Genomic DNA, 27,803 nt, shown 5'->3' on the forward strand with positions numbered 1-27,803 from the left:
TCGTTGTACAATTTGTCCTGAGTACGCCGATACCCCATATGTGGGGGTAAACCACTGTTTGGGCACATGGCAGAGCTCGGAAGGGAAGGAGCGCCATTTGACGTTTCAATGCAAGATTTGCTGGAATTGAGATCGGAGCCCATGTCACGATTGGAGAGCCCCTGATGTGCCTAAACAGTGGAAACCCCCACAAGTGACACCATTTTGGAAAGTAGACCCCCTAAGGAACTAATCTAGATGTGTGGTGAGCACTTTGAACCTCCAAGTGCTTCACAGAAGTTTATAATGTAGAGCCGTAAAAATAAATTTATATTAATTTTCACAAAAAATGATCTTTTTGCCCCCAATTTTTTATTTTCCCAAGGGTAACAGGATAAATTGGACCCCAAAAGTTGTTGTGCAATTTGTCCTGAGTACGCCGATACTTCATATATGGGGATAAACCACTGTTTGAGCGCATGGCAGAGCTCGGAAGGGAAGGAGTGCCATTTGACTTTTCAATGCAAAATTGGCAGGAATGGAGATCGGACGCCATGTCGCATTTGGAGAGCCCCTGACGTGCCTTAACAGTGGAAACCCCCCACAAGTGACCCCATTTTGGAAAGAAGACCCCCTAAGGAACTTATCTAGATGTGTGGTGAGCACTTTTAACCCCCAATTGTTTCACTAAAGTTTAGAATGTAGCATTGTGAAAATTAAAAAATAATTTTTTCTTTCCACAAAATGATGTTTTAGCCCGCAATTTTTTTTTCCCAAGGGTAACAGGAGAAATTGGACCACAAATGTTATTGTCCAATTTGTCCTGAGTACGCTGATACCCCACATGTGGGGGGGAACCACCGTTTGAGTGCATGGCAGAGCTCGGAAGGGAAGGAGCACCGTTTGAAATGCAGACTTAGATGGAATGGACTGCAGGTGTCATGTTACATTTGCAGAGCCCCTGATGTACCTAAACAGTAGAAACCCCCCACAAGTGACCCCATATTGGAAACTAGACCCCCCAAGGAACTTATCTAGATGTGTTGTGAGAGCTTTGAACCAACAAGTGTTTCACTACAGTTTATAACGCAGAGCCGTGAAAATAAAAAATATTTTTTTTCCACGAAAATTATATTTTATCCCCTATGTTTTTATTTTCCCAAGGGTAACAGGACAAACTGGACCCCAAAAGTTGTTGTCCAACTTGTCCTGAGAACGCTGATACCCCATATGTTGGGGGGAACCACTGTTTGGGTGCACGGCAGAGCTCGGAAGGGAAGGAGCGCCATTTGAAATGCAGAATTAGATGGATTGGTCTGCAGGCGTCATGTTGCATTTGCAGAGCCCCTGATGTACCTAAACAGTAGAAACCCCCCACAAGTGACCCCATATTGGAAACTAGACCCCCCAAGGAACTTATCTAGATGTGTTGTGAGATCTTTGAACCAACAAGTGTTTCACAACAGTTTATAACGCAGAGCCGTGAAAATAAAAAATATTTTTTTCCACGAAAATGATATTTTAGCCCCCACGTTTTTATTTTCCCAAGGGTAACAGGACAAATTAGACCGCAAAAGTTGTTGTCCAACTTGTCCTGAGAACGCTGATACCCCATATGTTGGGGGGAACCACTGTTTGGGCACACAGGAGAACTCGGAAGGGAAGTAGCACTGTTTTACTTTTTCAAAGCAGAATTGGCTGGAATTGAGATCGGACGCTATGTCGCGTTTGGAGAGCCCCTGATGTGCCTAAACAGTGGAAACCCCCAATTATAACTGAAACCCTAATCCAAACACACCCCTAACCCTAGCCCTAACCCTAGCCCTAACCCTAGCCCTAATGGGAAAATGGAAATAAATACATTTTTTTACATTTTATTATTTTTCCCTAACTAAGGGGGTGATGAAGGGGGGTTTGATTTACTTTTATAGCGTTTTTTGGCGGATTTTTATGATTGGCAGCTGTCACACACTAAAAGACGCTTTTTATTGCAAAAAATAGTTTTTGCATCACCACATTTTGAGAGCTATAATTTATCCATATTTTGGCCCACAGAGTCATGTGAGATCTTGTTTTTTGCGGGACGAGTTGACGTTTTTATTGGTAACATTTTCGGGCAGATGACATTTTTTGATCGCTTTTTATTCCGATTTTTGGGAGGCGGAATGAACAAAAACCAGCAATTCCTGAATTTCTTTTAGGGGGGGCGTTTATACCGTTCCACGTGTGGTAAAATGATAAAGCAGTTTTATTCTTCAGGTCAGTACGATTACATCGATACCTCATTTATGTAATTTTTTTTATGTTTTGGCGCTTTTACACAATAAAACCTATTTTATATAAAAAAATAATTGTTTTTGCATCGCATTATTCTGAGAGCTATAACTTTTTTATTTTTCTGCTGATGATGCTGTATGGCGGCTTTCTTTTTTGCGGGACAAGATGACGTTTTCAGCGGTACCATGGTTATTTATATCCGTCGTTTTGATCGCGTGTTATTCCACTTTTTGTTCGCCTGTATGATAATAAAGCAATGTTTTTTGCCTTGTTTTTTTTTTGCGGTGTTCACTGAAGGGGTTAACTAGTGGGATAGTTTTATAGAACGGGTCGTTACGGACGCGGCGATACCAAATATGTGTACATTTATTGTTTTTTTTTAATTTACATACATAAATGGATTTATTGGGAAATGTTTTTGTTTTTTTTATTTGGGGATTTTTTTTTTTTTTTTACACATTCTATTTTTTATTTTTTACTTTCTAACATTGTCCCAGGGTGGGACATCTCTGTATTAGATCAGATCGTTGATCTGACACTGTGCATAGCACACTGTCAGATCAACGATCTGACATGCAGTTTAGCTGGCTCTCCAGCGCCTGCTCTCAGCAGGCGCCGGCTAGCCAGGTCACTTCATGACCCGGAAGGAGTCCGGCGGCCATCTTGGATCCGGGGACTCCTTCCGGGTCACCGGAGCAACGCGATCTCATTGTGTTGCTCCGGTGGGAGAGCGCAGGGAGCCCCCGTCCCTGCACGATCCCCCTCTATGCCGCTGTCACTACTGACAGCGGCATCAGAGGGGTTAAATGCCCGCGATCGTCGATAGCGCCGATCGTGGGCATTGCTGCGGGGTGTCAGCTGTCATATACAGCTGACACCCGCACCCGATCACCGCGGCGCTCAGCGCGAGACCGCGGTGATCGGTGCGCCGTACTAGTACTGCTGCTGGCACAAATGCAGTGCCGGCAGCGCAGTACTAGTACGGAGCATGGCGTGAAGGGGTTAATATAACTTTATCTAGGGATGAAGTTCAACATCTTAAAGATAATTTTCCCTTTAAATGGCAGGAAACAGCATTAAGATAGTTGGGAGTAACCATCCCGACAGATCATACTAAACTATATTCTTTAAACTTCCAACCCCTTTTGGATAAGACATTGAAAGACTTATGTAGCTATGATAAGCGGAAGCTCTCCTGGTTCGGCCGTATAAATGTGATAAAAATGGATGTACTTCCTCGTTTCCTGTATATTTTCCAGACAGTTCCTCTAATTCCTCCTCCTCCTTTCTTTTCCATAATCCAATCAGCCATCTCGAGATGTGTGTGTGTGGGGGTGGTAGACCCCAGATCGGCATGGGTATTTTATATAGGCACAAAGGCTCAGGGGGCGCAGGTCTTCCGAATTTCAAATGGTATCACAGAGCAGCGCTATTGACACACATACTAGACTGGCAGTTCCACAGTTCAGACAAACAATGGGTGGGAATAGAACAAATTAGCTCTACAATTCCACTACATAACCTTCCCTGGATCAGCCCTAAAAGTAGAGGTCAATTCAGTTCTGAAGCGGACCTCCTTAAAGATACACTTAGAGGATGGGATCTGGAGACCCGCAGAGGCGCTCTGTTCTTAGGCAGTGGACCGAGTTTCCCCCGGGGGTGGAGAGGGATCGTTTTCTTGGGTGGGAGAGAGGGGACAATACCAGATGCTTTCATGTCCTCAAGGGTTTGGCCATGCCCGCTTTCGAATCAGTGCAGCCGTTAGAGGGAGGGGGTCCTTCTGATTGGTTGGAATACCTCCAACTAAAATCCTTCCTCTTGTCTCCAGAGGGTGCAGGCTCATACTCTTCCTTTCCTACGCCGTTAGAAAAGCTTTTCCTGTTGGGGTCGCTGCCTGCACATGCTGTCTCCTTAATATATGCTCTTTTGAACCAAAATACCAAAGACGAGTTCCCCAAGTATGTGGAGAGGTGGAGGGGTGAGTTGGGAGTTGCTATATCGGAGGCAGAGTGGAGGAAGGCGTTCGTATATTCACATAAATTCTCTATTGCCTGTGCCGCACAGGAAAAGAATTATAAAATTCTCACCATGTGGTATCGCTGTCCTGATGTCTTACACGCCGCTTTTCCCTCCGTCTCTGATAGGTACTGGCGTTGTGGAGAGAGGTACCATGCTGCATATTTGGTGGGGATGTAAGCATATTAAGCCATTTTGGGATTCTGTCTTTTCCGCATATCAAGCCATTAGCAGTTATTTGGTGACCAACTCTCCCCAGTTGGCTTTATTATCTATCCTCCCGGGCTCGTTTCGCTTCCAGAAAAAGGGGCTCCTAAAATTCTGCTTAACTGCTGCGCAGGAAAAACAAAATCCAGCTCACCATACCGACATTCCCAGGAGCTCGGAGCACGGAACCGCTGTGTCAGGGCGTGGACGAACAGGAAAGAGAAGGAGATCCAGCTCAACGAAATAGTGAAAAATCCATAATTTATTTCACTCAAAATACAGTGAAAGGACAAAACATCAGCATACAGAAAACATTATAAAAACAAGGTCAACGCGTTTCCGGTGACTAAGCACCCTTAATCATGAACTGCTGCGCGCACTGTGATCTCGAGACATTGGAAATCCTCCCAATCTCCTAATGTGTCTGAATGGGTCAAGGAGATGACCAGCCTTCAAAGTATGGAGGAATTGTCCGCTTAGGTTAATGGTTCAATGGAGAAATATCTGCAGGTTTGGAGACCTTGGATTTTGTATATGGACTCTCAGGATTTTCAATCCCTCTTTTCTAAGCCATAAGGAAGATAGATTGAACAATACAGGTTAGACGGATGTCATTATAGGGGTGCAAGTTGCCCCCTTCTATATCAGACTCCATGGTTACTCCCCCTCCCCCCTTTTTTCTTCCTCTCTCCTCCCCCCATTCCTCTTCTTAGTCTCTATCTTTCCTTTCGTGTTTATACCATTATTACTTGGAGTGACCAAGCTCCTCTTGTTTGGGTCGCTCTCTTTCAGCAGATACCTCATATGTATCGCCAAAGGTCATACAGTCTCCCTGGATAGGGGATACCTACATTCGCCATGGATTTTTTTTTCTTTTCAGATTTTGTTGGACTTGATAGAAAATGATTTTTGACCTGAAAGTTATACTATTTCGGGACTTGTTGGTTACAGGTCTTGATATACAGTTGTAAATGAGATTTCTTTTTGTACTCAATATATTTATGTTGTTGAATCCTTTGTTACTTGTTTGTTTTGAAGTTCTTTTCAATAAAAACCAGATTAAACACAAAAAAAAAAATCGGATTGCACTCTGACCCATGTTAATCTATGAGTCCTTCTCATCTGCAATTTTTTTCTCAGCTTAGATCAGGATGAGAAAAAATACGAGACTAGCCAATGCAAGTCAATGGGTGTGATAAAATAAATCGCACGGCATTCTGACCATGCGATTGATGTCCTATTTTTACACACCCATGTCCTTTGAAAAGCAATTCATCTGCCGAGTAAAGTGTGACCCGACAGAATACAATAGATATATACACATAGATAGATATAACATGTCAGTGACATGGACGTTTTGGGTTGTCATTATGATTTAAAAGGAGAAAACACAGTAGTTTGACAATACAAGGCTTCACCCAACCACTAGTCATGAGTGGAGAAAAAGTTTTGGTGCTATCATTCATCATTCATATTTTCAGAAAAAAGGCGCCAAGAAAGCAAACATTCTGCAGGGGTATGTAAACTTTGGAGCACAACTGTATATTTTTTCTGTTTTTAAATGGATTAAATAAAATGTGATTTTTATATAGTATATATAATATATACAGTGGGGCAAAAAAGTATTTAGTCAGTCAGCAATAGTGCAAGTTCCACCACTAAAAAAGATGAGAGGTGTCTGTAATTTACATCATAGGTAGACCTCAACTATGGGAGACAAACTGAGAAAAAAAAATCCAGAAAATCACATTGTCTGTTTTTTTAACATTTTATTTACATATTATGGTGGAAAATAAGTATTTGGTCAGAAACAAAATTTCATCTCAATACTTTGTAATATATCCTTTGTTGGCAATGACAGAGGTCAAACGTTTTCTGTAAGTCTTCACAAGGTTGCCACACACTGTTGTTGGTATGTTGGCCCATTCCTCCATGCAGATCTCCTCTAGAGCAGTGATGTTTTTGGCTTTTCGCTTGGCAACACGGACTTTCAACTCCCTCCAAAGGTTTTCTATAGGGTTGAGATCTGGAGACTGGCTAGGCCACTCCAGGACCTTGAAATGCTTCTTACGAAGCCACTCCTTCGTTGCCCTGGCGGTGTGCTTTGGATCATTGTCATGTTGAAAAACCCAGCCACGTTTCATCTTCAATGCCCTTGCTGATGGAAGGAGGTTTGCACTCAAAATCTCACGATACATGGCCCCATTCATTCTTTCATGTACCCGGATCAGTCGTCCTGGCCTTTTTGCAGAGAAACAGCCCCAAAGCATGATGTTTCCACCACCATGCTTTACAGTAGTTATGGTGTTTGATGGATGCAACTCAGTATTCTTTTTCCTCCAAACACGACAAGTTGTGTTTCTACCAAACAGTTCCAGTTTGGTTTCATCAGACCATAGGACATTCTCCCAAAGCTCCTCTGGATCATTCAAATGCTCTCTAGCAAACTTCAGACGGGCCTGGACATGTACTGGCTTAAGCAGTGGGACACGTCTGGCACTGCAGGATCTGAGTCCATGGTGGCGTAGTGTGTTACTTATGGTAGGCCTTGTTACATTGGTCCCAGCTCTCTGCAGTTCATTCACTAGGTCCCCCCGCGTGGTTCTGGGATTTTTGCTCACCGTTCTTGTGATCATTCTGACCCCACGGGGTGGGATTTTGCGTGGAGCCCCAGATCGAGGGAGATTATCAGTGGTCTTGTATGTCTTCCATTTTCTAATTATTGCTTCCACTGTTGATTTCTTCACTCCAAGCTGGTTGGCTATTGCAGATTCAGTCTTCCCAGCCTGGTGCAGGGCTACAATTTTGTTTCTGGTGTCCTTTGACAGCTCTTTGGTCTTCACCATAGTGGAGTTTGGAGTCAGACTGTTTGAGGGTGTGCACAGGTGTCTTTTTATACTGATAACAAGTTTAAACAGGTGTCATTACTACAGGTAATGAGTGGAGGAAAGAGGAGACTCTTAAAGAAGAAGTTACAGGTCTGTGAGAGCCAGAAATCTTGATTATTTGGTCAGAAACAAACACTTATTTTCCACCATAATATGCAAATAAAATGTTAAAAAAAACAGACAATGTGATTTTCTGGATTTTTTTTTCTCAGTTTGTCTCCCATAGTTGAGATCTACCTATAATGTAAATTACAGACGCCTCTCATCTTTTTAAGTGGTGGAACTTGCACTATTGCTGACTGACTAAATACTTTTTTGCCCCACTGTGTGTATATATATATATATATATATATATATATATATATATATATATATATATATATATATATATATATATATATATATATATATACACACACATACATACACATATATATATATATATATTATATTATATTAGAAGCTGGATCTATCACTTTTCTTGGACATATCTATCTAACACGTCATGAAGGCATGCTTTCCAGGCTTTCCTACTGCATGGATCAATTTTGGAAAGGGTGAGCTGGATCATTTTGGTTATTTTAACTTCATTACATTTTACAGTGTCCCAACTTTTTTGAACTGTGGTTGTATAAATACATGTTATTTTCTTTATATATAATTGCGTGCCATCCAATCAAACACAGCAACTATGCCTCAACATTACATCGTAACCACATTCGATTTTCATTTATTATGAGGTCTAAGGGGTAACGTTTCTCCTTATAGAGAGTGACATACCAGCTGGCTTGTCAAGGTAAGGAGGCTTATTCGTTGTGCAATGCTCCTCTGGGAAATCAAATATGTAAATTGCCTCTTCTGAGAAAAAGAGGACTTAAACTCTATAGCGCCACCTGTTGGAAGTAGCGATCCTACTTCCAACAGGTGGTGCTATAGAGTTTAAGTCCTCTGTTTCTCAGAAGAGGCAATTTGCACATTTATTATGAAACATTGCACAGGTCCTGAAATTCCTGCATATAATTCTTATCGCCTTTAAAATGATTTTTTTCCGAATAGTGGCGCTTGCTAGAAAATAATTAATCAAAGTAAACCACAAAATGAATCCATAATCTTACAGAATGCTAGTATTCCAATAAAATGTAAATTAATACAATGTTCCAAGCTAAACTTACATAGTTAAGGAAGCTTTATTAAATTAGGTTGTTGAGGCACTTTTTCCTTTGTTTTTTTAAGATAAGCGTCAAGTAACAATTGATGCCTGTGTTTTTTTTCCATTACATTTTTTCCATTGTAGTGTAAAAATATAAGTCATAAAAATAATTTTTCTACCTTCAATTTTTGTTAGCATTAGGTAAACATGATGACCCACTGGAACCTGAAGATGGCAACAACGAGGCAGTTCAAAGCAAAATAATTTGGTATTGTGATTGATGTCTGTTTTTGAAGCTAGTCGGCATTTTCTGTAATAAAGTCCTATGAAAAATAATTATAAAAAGCACATAAGTAAGGAGACAAATATTCTGTATAGACAATCAAAGTCAGACAGTTAAGATTTTCCTAACTGTAAATGAGTCAGTATAATGATCATATCATCAACCGTTATTTTATTGGACAAACCTCCCAATGATAACAGTATTTTTTCTTCAAAATTAAAAAAAAAAAAAAATACTCAAAATTCACAGTTCCAAATTATTATGCACAACAGAGTTTCCAAAGAGTAAAGAACTGAAAATGGTAATTTGTTGAATTTGCAGGATTAACAGGTCACATTTACTGAAATCACATTTCAGGCCAAGTTTGTTGTAGTTTCTGCTTAAATTTGTTTGCAAAATGTTAGAGTAGCCTCCCAGAGCTGCAGTTTTGATATGAACTGCCTCTCATCCTCATAGATCTTTTGCTTTAAGAACTGCAAGGATATGTCCATACGTTCAGTATTAGGCAGTGCTTTGGACGCAGCACATGCCCGCTGCATCCAAGGCGCGGCCGGCTTTTGAACGCCAGTAATTTCACAGGTGTTCATTGAACCGTGCGGAATCACTGCGCCCAAAATATTGTACGGGTGATATTTATCTTGCAGAGACTTGGATCTCTGCAAGATAGACATGCTTCGGTCTGGAAAGACGCCCCGCATGTCCGTCTCCGCAGGTGAGCCGCAGGCATCTGTGCATGCATAGTGGGCATGGGATTTCTGGAAATCCCATCCACTAAGTTGTAACATCTGGCCGCTGCGGGTTGGATGCCGCGCATGAGGATTTTGCTACAGGTGGCATGGTTCTTATTTTTGTACCAAGGAAGAAACTGGTTAGTCAGAAACTCGATATACTTTGCCGAGGTAATTGTCACACCTTTAGAGACCATAAAGGGGTCTACCAGATCTTTCCCCATAATTCCAACCCAAAACATGACTCCGCCACCTCCTTGATTACGTCCCACACTTGTTGAGACATGGTAGCCAGCCACCATCCATGTACTACTCCTTCCTTTTGGAACATCCAGGGTTGCATGGCACTCAATAGTAAACAAGACTTTTAAAATTAGTCTTCATGTATGTGTCCTGGCCTACTGCAACCGTTTCTGATTGTGAGCACTCTTTAGGGGTGGACGAATAGTAGGTTTATACACATCTGCAATAAAACACAAAACAAGCCGCCCACTCTCCTTCTCCCACCTGCTTTGTCTCTCTCTGCTTCTCCTCACTGCTGGAGACATATCTCCCAATCCTGGACCCCCACAGCTCATACCTCCCATTACTACCCCTTCCTATCGCTCCCAACCCAATATAAACACCCGAAATCTTGCCCACCTCAAATCTGTGCCCATGATGCCCACCACCCTGCACCCTCTCTCTGGATGACTTGGAATGCCCGCTCCATCTGCAATAAACTCCATGTGATTCACGACCTCTTTACCTCTCGTAATCTTTTCTTTCTGTGCATCACCGAAACATGGCTGACATCTTCTGACACAGCCTCCCCAGCTGTACTATGTTACGGTGGCCTCCACTTCACCCACACTCCTCGCCCTGGCAATAAACATGGTGGAGGAGTGGGCCTTCTCCTTTCTTCCAACTGTACCTTTAATGCAGGGCCGGCGTCAGCACCCGGCGCACCAGGGCAAGTGCCGAGGCCCTGAGCAGGCAGGGGGCCCACTCGCCATTGGGGACCCCCGCCTGCTCCGGGCCCCGACACTTGTGATACTTACCTCCTCCTGTTCCAGCACTGCAGCGCCTTCCACCCTCTGACTGTGACGTTCAGGTCAGAGGGCGCGATGATGTCACCCGTGCGCGTCCTCTGCCTGAGCAGTCGCAGCACAGAGGTGAGTATTTAATTTTTTTTTTTTTAATATTTGGAGCAATATATGGGGACCATCAGAAGGGGCCCATATATGGAGCATTATATGGGGCTAATTCTATATGGAGCATCTTATGGGGCCAATAATATAGGGAGCATCTTATGAAGCCAATTCTATAGGGAGCATTATATGGGGCCAATTTAATATGGAGCATCTTATGGGGCCAATTCAATATGGAGCAGTATATGGGGCCAATTACATATGGAGCAGTATATGGGGCCAATAATATATGAAGCATCTTATGGGACTAATTATATATGGTGCATTTTATATGGCCAACTGATCAACCTGGCAAAGATGGCAAACCTAAAATTCCCGGACAGTAAAATCATTCTGTCATCGCTGCTTCCAAGAAAGGACATACCCAGGCAAACCACCCAAGCCATCAATGCAGAACTGACTGAAAAGATCAAGACTGTGCCAAACGTGACCCTGGCACAACACCTCTCCATAAACAACAGTCACCTGCACGATGATAAACACCTCAACAAACAAGGGGTCAGCCTCCTGGCCAAAGAGCTGAAGGACATCGTGCTAAACAGAGACCCCGGGCCTGGATTCAACAGTGGCCATAATCACACTGAAAGACCCCAGAGAACGATAAAGCAGAAAACCCCAAGGCTACCTCCTGAAGCTGGAAACAAAGCTCTTCACCCAGTGTCAGACCATCGGAGGTGGAGACCTCCACCGAGGAGACCACCAAGCCCACACAGATACATGCAGAGCAGAGATAGGGATGAGATAATAAACCTGCTCAATGAACTGCGCAGAATAATAATGTGACTGGATGGAATCAAGCACCGCTATAAAACGGTCAGAAATCCAGTTTGTCCCACACAGCCATACTCATTACAAGGTATATACACACAAACCACACAGAAGAATGTCTCCTCTTACAATCAGCAGCTGGAATATCCAGGGTCTCAACGCCTCAACCTTCGGATCTAAAACAAAGGACCCTGATTTTATACAAAGTCTGAAAAATATAGACATTCAGATCCTCCTGGAAACATGGACCAGAGCCGAAAACGAATCCCTGGTGCCTATTGGATACAAGGAATTCTGGGTCCATGCCCAGAAAAATAAAAACATCAAACAGGGCCGGGGCTCAGGAGGAGTAGCGATCTGGTATAAAGAGGAGCTCCACCAGTACATCAAACCGGTGAAGAAAGGAGACAGCCACATATGGATCAGAATCAGCAGCTCCATCCTCACCTGTCAGTCTGATGTCCACCTCTGTGCCACCAATATACCACCGCCAGAGTCCCCCTACTTCAATCCAGACTGCTTCGAGATCTTACAAAGAGAAGCCGCCCATTATCAGGCCCTGGGCAAAGTTCTCATCTTTGGAGACCTCAATGCAAGAACAGGGAGAGAGAGAGACTTCCTGACCACGGATGGAAACATCTACATACTTGGAGCAGAGAATGACGGCCAAGACCCTGTACACACAGAGAAACAGCTATGACAGTACAGTCAACAAAAGTGGCAGAAAGCTCCTGAACGTAAAAGTTTAGGACTTCATATCCTTAATGGACGAAGCAAGGGTGACTCCTTAGGAAGGTATACACTAAACTCCCATGTAGGGAGGAGTGTAGTTGATTACGCCATTACAGACCTGAACCTGGCAGATGTCAGCGCCTTCATAGTCACCCCACAAACGCACCTGTCAGACCACAGCCAACTTCTTCTGTACATGAAATCTACAGAGAAACCATCCACTCAGAAGCCACAGCAGAGCGGCCTCTTCACACGGCCTCCATCCTATAAATGGTCCAAAATGTCGGCACTAAAATATAAAGAAGCTTCCAGCAGACCTGAAATACAGCGGATGCTCCACCACTTCTACAACCTCAAGTATATGCCAAACCCAGAGGGAGTGAGCCAAGCAGCAAAGGACCTCAACAATATATTCTACGCAATGGCCAGACTGTCCGACCTTAAAAAAGTCGACTACAAGAGACCAAAAGAAACACAGGTCAATGGCTGGTTTGACAGAGAATGTAAAGCTGTACGAAACACCCTGAGAACAGCCTCCAACAAGAAACACAGAGACCCCAACCACCTGGGTCTGAGGGAAGCCTATGACTCCATACAAAAGCAGTACAAAACCATCCTCAGGAGGAAGAAGCAGAGTTACATCTCTACCAAGCTCAATCAACTCCAAGACGCCCTCCAAGACAACTCCTTCTGGGAACTATGGAACCACATGGGCACCAAAGACAAGAAAAACAACAACCATATCCAAAATGGCAACCTCTGGCTCCAATACTTCAGAGACCTCTATAAAGACATTCCAAAGGAAGGACTAAGCCAAGAACAGGAAAACATAATGGCGAAACTAAAAGCAATGGAGGAAAAAATCAAAAACTTCCAAAACCCGGTGGATACACCTATAACACTACAGGAAGTAACCGAGAGACTCTCCTCCATAAGATGTAGAAAAGCCGGTGGCCTGGATGGAATCCTACCAGAAATGCTGAAGTACAGCCCACCAGAAATACAGGCTGCAATGGTTAAACTCTTCAATATTGTACTGAGTGCCGGCTACTTCCCTCGTACCTGGAACCAAGGCCTCATCACACCCATCCACAAGAGTGGGGACAGGTATGACCCAGCCAACTACAGAGGCATATGCGTCAGCAGCAACCTGGGAAAACTGTTCAACAGTATCCTGAACAAGAGGATCCTCACCTTCCTCACCGAGCACAACGTCCTCAGCAAGAGCCAAGCAGGGTTCGTGCCGAACCACCGCACCACTGACCACATCTATACTCTGCACAGCCTCATTCAGAAACACGTCTACAATACAAAGAATGGGAAGATATATGCCTGCTTTGTGGACTTTAAAAAGGCCTTTGATTCAGTGTGGCACCTGGGCTTATTCCTGAAACTGCTGGAGAGTGGAATAGGAGGAAAGACCAACGATGTCATCAAAAGCTCCTACACCGAGAACAGCTGCAGCGTGAGTGTGAGCGGCAAAAGAACGGCTTTTTTCCAGCAGAGCCGCGGAGTAAGACAAGGCTGCAGCCTAAGCCCAACGCTCTTCAACATCTACATCAACGAGCTGGCTACCGCCCTGGAATCCTCCTCAGCACCAGGTCTCACCCTCCACGACGCCCAGGTGAAATTCCTGCTGTATGCAGATGACCTGCTGCTGCTGTCACCAACCGAGAAAGGCCTCCAGGACAACCTGAAAATCCTAGAGAAAATCAGCTCCACCTGGGCCCTACCGGTCAACCTAAAGAAAACCAACACCATGGTGTTCCAGAGGAGAAAGAGAAGATCAGACCAACACCCATCTATCCTCAACAACTGCGACCTCACAGGAACGGACAAATATACCTACCTGGGCCTAGAGATTCACCGGTCAGGGAACTTCAAACAAGCCATAGAGACCCTGAAAGACAAGGCCTGCAAAACCTTCTATGCCATCCGAAGGACACTCTACCATCTGAAGCCACCAGTGAGGGTCTGGCTAAAAATCTTCGACTCCATCATCGCCCCAATCCTCCTGTATGGCAGCGAAGTCTGGGGTCCTCACACCTGCCCAGACTGGGCAAAGTGGGATTCCAGTCCAACAGAAATATTCCACCTGGAATTCTGCAAGCACCTTCTCCAGGTCCATCGGAGCACCTCCAACAGTGCTTGTCGGGCCGAGCTGGGTAGATTCCCTCTACACCTAACAGTTCTAAAGAGGGCGCTGTCATTCCGGGCTCACCTGCATAGGAGCAATCCAAGCTCCCATCACCATAAAGCCCTGACACATGAAGGTGAAACAGAAAAACCAGAACCCCCGGAACAGCCCAGCCAAACCCAACCGGAGCAGAACACCAATCACAACAACCTGACAAAAGCCGGAATTAGGAAGATGGCAGATGAAGGCCAGGAGAGGTATGTCAGTGACTGGAAGAATGATATCATCAGCTCACAGAAACTGACCATGTACCGGAGCCTACAGAGAGACTACAGACTGGCCCCATATCTGGAGAAACTCCCGGACCCCAGAGACCGCCAGATCCTGAGCCGATATAGACTCAGTGCCCACAGTCTGGCCATCGAATGTGGCCGACACAGGCAGAGCTACAAGCCAAGGGAGGAAAGACTATGCCAACACTGTGATCAGGAGGCCATAGAGGACGAAACCCACTTCCTGCTACACTGCTCCAAATACTCAGCAGTGAGGGACACTCACTTCAGGAGACTCTCACATCTCTTCCCAGACTTCATCACCATGAAGGAGGAAGAGAAAACATATATCCTGCTGGGAGAAGAAGAGAGAGCAGTGGAGATAGCAGCGCGGTATGTGAGCGAATGTCATAGACTGCGAGAAAGAGAACTATGATGCCATGGACTATAGCCCCCAACCTGGACCTGCCCCATCCACCTCCCCTATGCCATGGACTATAGCCCCCACCCTGGATCTGCCCCCATCCACCTCCCCTATGCCATGGACTATAGCCCCCACAATGGACCTGCCCCATCCACCTCCCCTATGCCATTGACTATAGCCCCCACCCTGGATCTGCCCCATCCACCTCCCCCACAGCTCCTACCCAACATCCCCACAGTCCCTATCCCTATTGCCTCTATACACTTGCTTTGGCAAAACTGATGTGTATTTGGTCCTGCCAATAAAGCTTCTTTGAATCTTTGATATGGAGCTTTATATGTGGCCCATTATACATGGAGCATCTTATGGAGCCAATTATTTTTGGAGCATTATATGGGACCCATTCTGTAAGGAGTATTATATGGGGCCCATTCTGTATGGAGCAATATATGGAACTCCGTATACTGTATGGGGCCCATCATATACTGTATGGAGCATTATATGAGGCCCATTATATATGGAGCAATAGATGGGGCTCATCATATACTGCATGTAGAGTTATATGAGGCTCACTATACTGTATGGAGCATTATATGGGGACAATTCTGTATGGAGCAATATATGCGGCTCATTCTGTATGGAGCACTCTGTGGTGCCCATTATACTGTATTATTATTATTATTATTTATATAGCACCATTAATTCCATGGTGCTGTACATAAAAGGGGTTACATCAAAATACATATATCACTTACAGTAAATAAAACTAACAATGACAGACTGATACAAAAGGGTGAGGACCCTGCCCTTGTGGGCTTACATTCTACAGGATTAAGGAGAAGGAGACAGTAGGTCAAGGGTTGCAGTAGCTCCAATGGTATTGAGGTGGCCGTGTGGTCTTTACAGGCTGTAAGCTTCCTTGAAGAGGTGGGTTTTCAGGTTTCTTTTGAAGGATCCAAAAGTAGTGGATAACCGGATGTGTTGGGGCACTGAATTCCAGAGGATGGGTGATATTCGGGAGAAGTCTTGGAAGCGATTGAGTGAGGAGCGAATAAGCGTGGAGGAAAGGAGGTGGTCTTGGGAGGACCGGAGATTACGTGAGGGAAGATATTGAGAGATTAGTGTGGAAATACACGGAGGAGAAAGGGTATGGATGGCTTTGTAGGTCAGTGTTAGTAATTTAAACTGGAAACGCTGGGAAATTGGGAGCCAGTGAAGGGATTTGCAAAGAGGTGAAGCAGGAGTGTAGCGAAGAGAGAGATTAATTAGTCGGGCAGCAGGGTTAAGGATGGACTGGAGGGGTGCGAGAGTGTTAGAAGGTAGGCCACAGAGGAGTATGTTGCAGTAGTCGAGGAGGGAGATGATTAGGGCATGCATGAGCATTTTGGTAGCGTGTGGGTTGAGGAAAGGACGGATTCTGGAAATATTTTTGATCTGGAGGCGACAGGAGGTGGCGAGAGCTTGGATGTGCGGTTTGAAGGACAGGGCAGAGTCAAGGGTTACTCCGAGGCAGCGGATTTTGGGGACAGGGGAAAGTGTGATTTCATTTATTTTGATAGATAGATCAGGTAGGGAAGAGATTCGTGATGGAGGAAAGATGATGAGTTCAGGTTTGTCCACATTGAGCTTGAGGAAGCGAGAGGAGAAGAAGGAGTATATGGCTGATAGACACTCTGGGATTCTGGAGAGCAGAGAGGTGACATCTGGGCCAGAGAGGTAGATCTGAGTGTCATCGGCATATAGCTGGTACTGGAAGCCATAGGACCTTATGAGTTGTCCCAGGCCGAGTGTATAGATTGAGAAGAGTAAGGGTCCTAGGACAGAGCCTTGGGGGACTCCAACAGAGAGGGGGCGAGATGAGGAGGTAGTATGGGAGTAAAAAACGCTAAATGTGCGGTTGGCAAGGTATGAGGAGATCCAAGATAGGGCAACGTCTTTGACCCCAAAGGAAGAGAGGATCTGTAGTAGGAGGCAGTGGTCAACTGTGTCGAAGGCAGAGGACAGGTCTAGGAGGAGGAGTATAGAGAATTGTCTGTTAGCTTTAGCTGTAAGTCGTTAGTAATTTTGGTCAGGGCAGTCCCAGTGGAATGGTGGGGACGGAAGCCAGATTGTAGGATGTCGAAGAGAGCGTTAGATGCAAAGTGAGAGGAAAGTTCACTTTGGTGCGGATTCTGCCTCACCTGGCAGAAAACGCACCTGCGGATTTGTTGCGTCTTTTTGTGCGGTTTCGCAGCATTTTTTGTGCGTTTTTGCTGCGGTTTTCTTGCGGATTTGCTGCATTTTTTACCCCTGCGGTTTTCTATAATGGAATGGGTACAAAAATGCTGCAGATTCACAAAAAAGAAGTGACATGTGTTTCCGCTTTTTCTCATTGATTTACATTGTACTGTAAATCAATTGCGGATCTGCAGCGTTTCTGCACTGCAAAAAACGCTGCGGATCCGCAGGGAATCCGCAACAGGTGCACATACCCTTAGTGTTTACTGCAATCTCAGAATTATTCAACACCTTCAATACAACAAGCGTCTTTAGCAGTTAGAGGATCATTAGTGGATATGAAATGTCGCATACATGAAGCACTGCAAGACACCAGTTTCCTCCAGCATTTCCAGGGGAACCATAGAATATTCTAATGCTTCTTCTAGCACTTGAATCCTGCAGCATGTGGAGGGCAGGATGGATTCAATCACCTATAATGGAATCCTAGAAAAAAACTACATGTACATGCCTTCTTCTATGAGGAAGCTGAAGCTAGGAAGTCATTGGACCTTTCAACAGGACAACAATACCAAGCATACTTTGAAGTACACCAAGGCTGGATTTCAGAACTCCTGGAATACCCTGGAGTGACTGGCACTTGGATCTCATAGAAAATATTTTAAAGGATTTGAAGAAGGGGTTACAGCACATAAGCCCAAGAATATTACTGAACTGAAGGCGACTGCCCATGAAAAATGGACTAAGATTCCTTAGGAATGTGGCTATGTATCATGTTTGCAGTAGGTCATAACAGTCAAAAGTGTACTATTAACTAAGAAACGAGCTTGTCATGAAGAGTTTGAATGTCTAAATTGGTTTTCTGGATCCAAAACTGAACTTAATCCAAAGTGTCTACATATTTAATATAATAATCATATCACTTTTCTAGCATACCACATTCCAAATTATAATGTAAATTGGATTTATTGGTTTCAAGCAATATGGGAAGGAAAATGGATCTTTCTGCTGCCACAAAGTGTTAAATAGTGCAATGCCTTGTACAGGCCATAAAAATATTAGCTATTTCACAAAAAATTAAGTGTGATCTTTGTACTGTGAAGAGATTTGTGGGTGATACAGAACAGATGGGTTTGTGTAGAGAAAGGTTTATGCCATACAAATTCATCGGATTAAGAGAGCAGCTGAAAACATTAGTGCCTCTGGAGACCCTCAAACCTCAAGGTGTAGAATCATCCAGAGGCTTGTAGTTGTGCATAAACCCATTAACCGGCTACCACTTAGCAGTACACACAAGTAAAAATGGTTGCAGTGAGGCTAAACATACATAAAGACTCATTTTAAAACACTGTTGTTTACTGTTGAGTGCCGTAAAACTCTGGATGGTCCAGATAGCCATCATGTCCCAACAAGACAGATGTTGGTTAGTGTGGATGAAGCGTCCCTTCATCACCCACACAGTCTCCTCAGCACAGTGCTCCTATGTAGGCATACTTCTCTGCCCTGTCGAGGGCAGAGCAAAGTGCTGCAGTGCGCATGCTCCGGGGATTTTTGACCTTTCCCGGCACCTGCACACTGCAGTAATTTGCTCTGCCCTCAACAGTCCAGAGAAGTACTCCTGCGCCGAGGAGACGCATAATCCACATGAAGCAAGCAGGAGGGCGGCATCGCAAGAAGAAAGGAAGGGAGGTACCAGACCAAGACCAGCAACGCCCCTCAGACTGGACCGCCCCGCAGGTGAGTATAATAAAAGATATTTTTCTTCTCTTGCAGGTCGGGTTGGGTCAGATATATAGAATTATAAAATGCTGTATATCAGCCCTGAAAGGCGATGGCCGCATCTCTTATCGGCCAAACATGGTGACCGGTTCCCTTTCAGTTTCTCCAAGGTGTTGCACTGCTAGGGAGCATCACAACAATGTTAATCTACATGTTAATAACATTATTGCACCTGACAGGTTCCCTTCAAGTGAAATCTGTCACTCTCTGGGATGCTTTTAAGATATTACTATGGACATACATGTAATAGAATAAAAATGGTAAGACTGGTTTAACCATTCTATTACCTGTATGCCAATAGTAATAGATTAGAAGCATCCCAAAGGGTGACCGACTTCCCTTGAAATCATATTCAATGTTTGGCAGCAGCAGTCTTGTGATGACCTGAGACCAGCGGGGGACACACGACACTAATCCAGGAGGAAGTATAGGATTTGTATATTATCCTACCCCGGCGCCATTGACGATGAACACCGGTGAATACCATGGAACAAAAAAAAAAGTGATGAAAAAAAATCTTTAAAGTAGATTCCTGCCTTACTCTGGTAGCCCACCCATGCTGTATGGTATTGTTGTGTAGGATATGTGTACCCAGTCCTTTTACGTGCACAGATATATTGAATGCTGACTGATGCTAATTTAATATCCTAATGCATGTTGTGCCTATCGGGAGGCTTGCATACAAAGTATCATCTCCGCTGACTAATATCGTCAAGGAAGAGGAAGATCCTGTTACTGGAATGTCAATGGTCAATCCTTTCGTTCTCCGGTATATAATCCGCTGTCAGATGATTCGGGCAGGAGTCCCCTCGTAGATAACACAGGAATTCTAGTCCCAGCGTTCCTCTATATGTGGGAGAAAGCTGGTGGCTGAATGATATGTGCATGGGGGTCTAAACAGTGTGCTACGAACAATCAGTTGGGCTATCATCACCCCATGTCAAAAGCCATAAATTTCCCTTTCTTTCAGGATGCTTATTCAGAAATTGCCTGTTTGCTGAGTTTTTACGGGATCTGGATATTGTTCCTTGTGACATCATTGCTGGGATAGTTTTGCTGCACCAAAGACAGAGAGCAAAGCGTAACGCAGTGCTAGATGAGATATAATCCCTGTAGCCTTCAATCTCTACATTGGCTGCTATGGTCAAAAAAGGAGAGAAACTCGTAGTGTGGCCTCCCCTGAGTTCAACCCCACTGAGAACCATTGGAGTATCCTCACGCGAAAGATCTTTAGAGGGTGGGAGGCACTTCACATCAAAACAGCAGCTTTGAAAGCCTATTCTGACATCTGGCAAAGAAATTAAAGCAGAAACTGACCAAAAACTCACAAATTCAAGAGATGTAAGAATTGTGAAGGTGATATCAAAGAAGGGGTCCAATGTAATCATGTATCTTGGCCTGTTAAAATGTCTTTGTTTGGACTAGCTTTTAATGTCAGTAAGTGTGCCCCTGTTACGCTGCAATTTAAAATGACCATTTTCAGTTCTTCACAACCTATAAAATGTTTGGAAACTCAGTTGTGCATAATAAATTGGAACAGTGCATTTAGAGTTTTTTTTTATCTTGGAAAAAAAAACAAATAACTTATCATTTATAGGTTTGTCTAACAAAATTTGATTTATACTCCAACAGTTGATGCTTTGAACATGATACCAACTCATTTACATCGGCCATTAATGATAAGCAGAGAAACATAGTATTTGCAAAATAATTTGGAACGTAGTGTATAGTTTAATTAAAAATTCCCTACCATTCCCTTTCTTCTTCTCTACTCCATTCCTTTTTAGTCTTTGTTGTTTTTTGAATTTCCATTTTGATTACAATGTTTTAGAATCCCCAGTACTTGCAGGGATACTGAAATGGGACATCATTAGGAGGCAGTGGCTATGGTTACTGCCACAACTTCCTTCCCCACACCAAAATAAAGCGCAATCAGTGACGTCTGTTTCAGGGGGCAGAGCTCGTCTCTACTCTGCTCTCTTATTTAATTCGCTCTAATTTGACCGACTTATTGCAAACGGGAACATTTTTCAATTTTGCTAATTAACCTAATTTGCAATAGGGTTGAATAATTTTGATTGCAACTGTAATTACACACATAGAATAACACAATATTAGATATGTTGGCTGCACCATCAGCTAATTTAAAGGGACGATGTTTTCACTGAGTTCCATGTTTAACTAATGTAATCACAATGCTACCTTTTCAAATGTGCCCCTGTGGAAATGATAAGTGTAAGTATAAGCCGGAAAATGTTATCATTGTTGCACATTGCTGCTCAGTGCTGATCACCTAAAGGAAGCTGCAGTCACCAATGTAATCAAGCGCAGATTCATATGCTAAACAAGATATCAATGGATAGTGGGTGGCACTGAATCCCAAATACTAGATGCAGCTTTGACAGTTCACTACTAAAGCTTTGCCCAGATGACTGTACCTCAATGTGTAAGAAAACCTCATTTTCTGGCTTTCAGTCACATTGCTGATCTCCACAAGTACAAGTTTTAAACTATAACAGCATTAATTACAGAGAAATCGGTCATAAAATGTAATACATTGACATAATTCCCTTGCATCTAAATGGAGCACAAAAAGACTTTAAAAATTAAGTAGTTTTTATGCTGGATTCACAAGTGGTAGTGTGCTGCATGGTTAAATATTGCCAGACAAAACCACTCACATTTTACTGCAAGTTCTGTATTGTCATGCATTTATCAGACACGCATTATTTCAGTTAATAATTCTTTTAAATGTTTCGGTTGTAGCAACGTGCTAATTGCCTCTTCAGAGAGGACGATGACTTCAACTCTAGTGCCACCTATTGGAAGAAGCGATCCTACGTGTCAATAGACCCCTTATCAAGTCTGATCATATGACTTAGGGTACCGTCTCACAGTGGCACTTTGGTCGCTACGACGGCACGATTCGTGACGTTCCAGCGATATACTTACGATCTCGCTGTGTCTGACACGCTACTGCGATCAGGGACCCCGCTGAGAATCGTACGTCGTAGCAGATCGTTTGAAACTTTCTTTCGTCGTCAAGTGTCCCACTGTGGCGGCATGATCGCATGGTGTAACAAAGGTGTGCACGATATTGTATACGATGTGCGCATAGTAACCAACAGCTTCTACATCGCAAACACGTCATGAAATTATCGCTCCAATGCGTCGTGCATTGCGAAGTGTGACCACAGTCTACGACGCTGGAGCGATAATGGAGCGATGCTGGAGCGTCACGGATCGTGCCGTCGTAGCAACCAAAGTGCCACTGTGAGACGGTACCCTTAAAGTAAATGCCAAGCTAGGATCTCTATTTGCAGGTACATTATTTAGAGGGTATTGCTCACATCAGTGCAAAGTATGAGATCTGATTTGGCTAGGTGAGAGGCTTAAGGCCACGTGCACATGCGGATTACTCTGCGGATTTTTCCGGACTGATTTTTGTAAATCCGCAGGTATCCCGCACTGCGGATTTCCTGCGGAATTACCGCGATTTTTCTGCGGATATTACCTGCGGAATCCTATTATAGAGCAGGTGTAAACCGCTGCGGAATCTGCTGAATCTGCATAAAGAACTGCTGCGGAATAAACAGCGCTATGTTTCCGCACTTTTTTTTCCACAGCATGTGCACTGCGGATTTTGTTTTCCATAGGAAAACTGCTGTGAATCCACAGCTGCCAATCCGCTACGGATCCACAACGTGTGCACATAAAAAACCAAAAAACCACGAAGAAAAACCGACTAAAAGTCAAAAATTTAAATTTACTTTATTAACCCCTTTACCCCCAAGGGTGGTTTGCACGTTAATGACCAGGCCAATTTTTACAATTCTGACCACTGTCCCTTTATGAGGTTATAACTCCGAAACGCTTCAACGGATCCTGGTGATTCTGACATTGTTTTCTCGTGACATATTGTACTTCATGATAGTGGTAAAATTTCTTTGATAGTACCTGCGTTTATTTGTGAAAAAAACGGAAATTTGGCGAAAATTTTGAAAATTTCGCAATTTTCAAACTTTGAATTTTTATGCAATTAAATCACAGAGATATGTCACACAAAATACTTAATAAGTAACATTTCCCACATGTCTCCTTTACATCAGCATAATTTTGGAACCAATTTTTTTTTTGTTAGGGAGTTATAAGGGTTAAAAGTTGACCAGCAATTTCTCATTTTTACAACACCATTTTTTTTTAGGGACCACGTCTCATTTGAAGTCATTTTGAGGGGTCTATATGATAGAAAATGCCCAAGTGTGACACCATTCTAAAAACTGCACCCCTCAAGGTGCTCAAAACCACATTCAAGAAGTTTATTAACCCTTCAGGTGTTTAATAGGAATTTTTGGAATGTTTAAATAAAAATGAACATTTAACTTTTTTACACAAAAAATTTACTTCAGCTCCAATTTGTTTTATTTTACCAAGGGTAACAGGAGAAATTGGACCCAAAAAGTTGTTGTCCAATTTGTCCTGAGTACGCTGATACCCCATATGTGGCAGTAAACCACTGTTTGGGCGCATGGGAGAGCTCGGAAGGGAAGGAGCGCTATTTGACTTTTCAATGCAAAATTGACAGGAATTGAGATGGGACGCCATGTTGCATTTGGAGAGCCACTGATGTGCCTAAACATTGAAACCCCCCACAAGTGACACCATTTTGGAAAGTAGACCCCCTAAGGAACTTATCTGGATGTGTGGTGAGCACTTTGACCCACCAAGTGCTTCACAGAAGTTTATAATGCAGAACCGTAAAAATAAAAAATCATATTTTTTCACAAAAATTATATTTTTGCCCCCAATTTTTTATTTTTCCAAGGGTAAGAGAAGAAATTGGACCTCAAAAGTTGTTGTCCAATTTGTCCTGAGTACGCTGATACCCCATATGTGGCAGTAACCACTGTTTGGGCGCATGGGAGAGCTCGGAAGGGAAGGAGCGCAGTTTGACTTTTCAATGCAAAATTGACAGAAATTGAGATGGGACGCCATGTTGCGTTTGGAGAGCCACTGATGTGCCTAAACATTGAAACCCCCCACAAGTGACACCATTTTGGAAAGTAGACCCCCTAAGGAACTTATCTGGATGTGTGGTGAGCACTTTGACCCACCAAGGGCTTCACAGAAGTTTATAATGCAGAGCCATAAAAATAAAACAAAATTTTTTTCCCACAAAAATTATTTTTTAGCCCCCAGTTTTGTATTTTCCCTAGGGTAACAGGAGAAATTGGACCCCAAAAGTTGTTGTCCAATTTGTCCTGAGTACGCTGACACCCCATATGTCGGGGGGAACCACCGTTTGGGCGCATGGGAGGGCTCGGAAGGGAAGGAGCGCCATTTGGAATGCAGACTTAGATGGAATGGTCTGCAGGCGTCACATTGCGTTTGCAGAGCCCCTAATGTACCTAAACAGTAGAAACCCCCCACAAGTGACACCATTTTGGAAAGTAGACCCCCTAAGGAACTCATCTTGATGTGTTGTGAGAGCTTTGAACCCCCAAGTATTTCACTACAGTTTATAACGCAGAGCCATGCAAATAAAAAATATTTTTTTTTCCACAAAAATTATATTTTAGCCCCCAGTTTTGTATTTTTCCAAGGTTAGCAGGAGAAATTGGACCCTAAATGTTGTTGTCCAATTTGTCCTGAGTACGCTGATACCCGATATGTGGGGGGGAACCACCGTTTGGGCGCATGGGAGGGTTCGGAAGGGAAGGAGCGCCATTTGGAATGCAGACTTAGATGGAATGGTCTGCAGACGTCACATTGCGTTTGCAGAGCCCCTAATGTACCTAAACAGTAGAAACCCCCCACAAGTGACACCATTTTGGAAAGTAGACCCCCTAAGGAACTCATCTTGATGTGTTGTGAGAGCTTTGAACCCCCAAGTATTTCACTACAGTTTATAACGCAGAGCCATGCAAATAAAAAATATTTTTTTTTCCACAAAAATTATATTTTAGCCCCCAGTTTTGTATTTTTCCAAGGTTAGCAGGAGAAATTGGACCCTAAATGTTGTTGTCCAATTTGTCCTGAGTACGCTGATACCCGATATGTGGGGGGGAACCACCGTTTGGGCGCATGGGAGGGTTCGGAAGGGAAGGAGCGCCATTTGGAATGCAGACTTAGATGGAATGGTCTGCAGGCGTCACATTGCGTTTGCAGAGCCCCTAATGTACCTAAACAGTAGAAACCCCCCACAAGTGACCCCATATTGGAAACTAGACCCCTCAATGAACTTATCTAGATGTGTTGTGAGAACTTTGAACCCCCAAGTGTTTCACTACAGTTTATAACGCAGAGCCGTGAAAATAAAATATCTTTTTGTTTTCCCACAAAAATTATTTTTTAGCCCCCAGTTTTGTATTTTCCCAAGGGTAACAGGAGAAATTGGTCCACAAAAGTTGTTGTCCAATTTGTCCTGAGTACGCTGATACCCCATATGTTGGGGTAAACCCCTGTTTGGGCACACAGGAGAGCTCGGAAGGGAAGGAGCACTGTTTTACTTTTTCAACGCAGAATTGGCTGGAATTGAGATCGGACGCCATGTCGTGTTTGGAGAGCCCCTGATGTGCCGAAACAGTGGAAACCCCCCAATTATAACTGAAACCCTAATCTAAACACACCCCTAACCCTAATTCCAACGGTAACCCTAACCACACCTCTAACCCTGACACACCCCTAACCCTAATCCCAACCCTATTCCCAACTGTAAATGTAATCTAAACCCTAACCCTAACTTTAGCCCCAACCCTAACTGTAGCCCCAACCCTAACCCTAACCCTAGCCCTAACCCTAGCCCTAACCCTAACCCTAACCCTAGCCCTAGCCCTAGCCCTAACCCTAGCCCTAACCCTAGCCCTAACCCTAGCCCTAACCCTAACCCTAGCCCTAACCCTAACCCTAACCCTAGCCCTAACCCTAGCCCTAACCCTAGCCCTAACCCTAACCCTAACCCTAGCCCTAACCCTAGCCCTAGCCCTAGCCCTAACCCTAGCCCTAACCCTAGCCCTAACCCTAACCCTAATCCTAGCCCTAACCCTAGCCCTAATGGGAAAATGGAAATAAATACATTTTTTTTTATTTTTCCCTAACTAAGGGGGTGATGAAGGGGGGTTTGATTTACTTTTATAGCGAGTTTTTTAGCGGATTTTTATGATTGGCAGCCGTCACACACTGAAAGACCCTTTTTATTGCAAAAAATATTTTTTGCAATACCACATTTTGAGAGCTATAATTTTTCCATATTTTGGTCCACAGAGTCATGTGAGGTCTTTTTTTTTGCGGGACGAGTTGACGTTTTTATTGAAAACATTTTTGGGCACGTGACATTTTTTTATCGCTTTTTATTCCGATTTTTGTGAGGAAGAATGACCAAAAGCCAGCTATTCATGAATTTCTATTGGGGGAGGCGTTTATACCGTTCCGCGTTTGGTAAAATTGATAAATCAGTTTTATTCTTCGGGTCAGTACGATTACAGCGATACCTCATTTATATCATTTTTTTATGGTTTGGTGCTTTTATACGATAAAAACTATTTTACAGAAAAAATAATTATTTTTGCATCGCTTTATTCTCAGGACTATAACTTTTTTATTTTTTTGCTGATGATGCTGTATGGCGGCTCTTTTTTTGCGGGATAATATGACGCTTTCAGCGGTACCATGGTTATTTATATCTGTCCTTTTGATCGCGTGTTATTCCACTTTTTGTTCGGCGGTATGATAATAAAGCGTTGTTTTTTGCCTCGTTTTTTTTTTTTTTTTCTTACGGTGTTTACTGAAGGGGTTAACTAGTGGGACAGTTTTATAGGTCGGGTCGTTACGGACGCGGCGATACTAAATATGTGTACTTTTATTGGTTTTTTTATTTATTTAGATGAAGAAATGTATTTATGGGAATAATATTTTTTTTTTTTTTTTCATTATTTTGGAATATTTTTTTTTTATTTTTTTTACACATTTGGAAAAAATTTTTTTAACTTTTTAACTTTGTCCCAGGGGGGGACATCACAGATCAGTGATCTGACAGTTTGCACAGCACTCTGTCAGATCACTGATCTGACATGCAGCGCTGCAGGCTTCACAGTGCCTGCTCTGAGCAGGCTCTGTGAAGCCACCTCCCTCCCTGCAGGACCCGGATCCGCGGCCATCTTGGATCCGGGGCTCGAGCAGGGAGGGAGGTGAGGAGACCCTCGCAGCAACGCGATCACATCGCGTTGCTGCGGGGGGCTCAGGGAAGCCCGCAGGGAGCCCCCTCCCTGCGCGATGCTTCCCTGCACCGCCGGCACATCGCGATCATCTTTGATCGCGGTGTGCCAGGGGTTAATGTGCCGGGGGCGGTCCGTGACCGCTCCTGGCACATAGTGCCGGATGTCAGCTGCGATAAGCAGCTGACACCCGGCCGCGATCGGCCGCGCTCCCCCCGTGAGCGCGGCCGATCGGCTATGACGTACTATCCCGTCCAGGGTCAGATAAGCCCAGGGCACCTCGACGGGATAGTACGTCTAAGGTCACAGAGGGGTTAATATCTCAGGTAAAAAAAAAACAGAAAAATCGATCAAAAGTTACATAAAATTACATAAAAATGTATATAATATGTGCAACCTATAGAGAAACGAAGTATGACGCCCCCAAATAACTAGTCAAATACGAAAACTAACAAACAGTAATAAACTTTATTATATAATATAAAAAAGACAGATACACAGAAATATCCAATGAAAATAACAGGCAACGGTGATGACACAGAA

The 27,803-nt window shown here is 43.6% G+C and overlaps 1 protein-coding gene across 1 annotated transcript in view; it reads right to left on the reverse strand.

The window, feature by feature from the left end:
* CYB5R4 (cytochrome b5 reductase 4) overlaps nt 1–27,803 on the reverse strand; it is a 261,934-nt gene that overhangs the window by 86,805 nt on the left and 147,326 nt on the right. Inside the window, exon 10 of the mRNA XM_069726422.1 lies at nt 8,697–8,840. Within this exon, the coding sequence (XP_069582523.1) occupies nt 8,697–8,840 (144 nt within the window). The remainder of the gene's footprint in view (nt 1–8,696; nt 8,841–27,803) is intronic.

This window comes from Ranitomeya imitator, chromosome 5 (assembly GCF_032444005.1).
Source record: "Ranitomeya imitator isolate aRanImi1 chromosome 5, aRanImi1.pri, whole genome shotgun sequence".
NCBI lineage: Eukaryota > Metazoa > Chordata > Amphibia > Anura > Dendrobatidae > Ranitomeya > Ranitomeya imitator.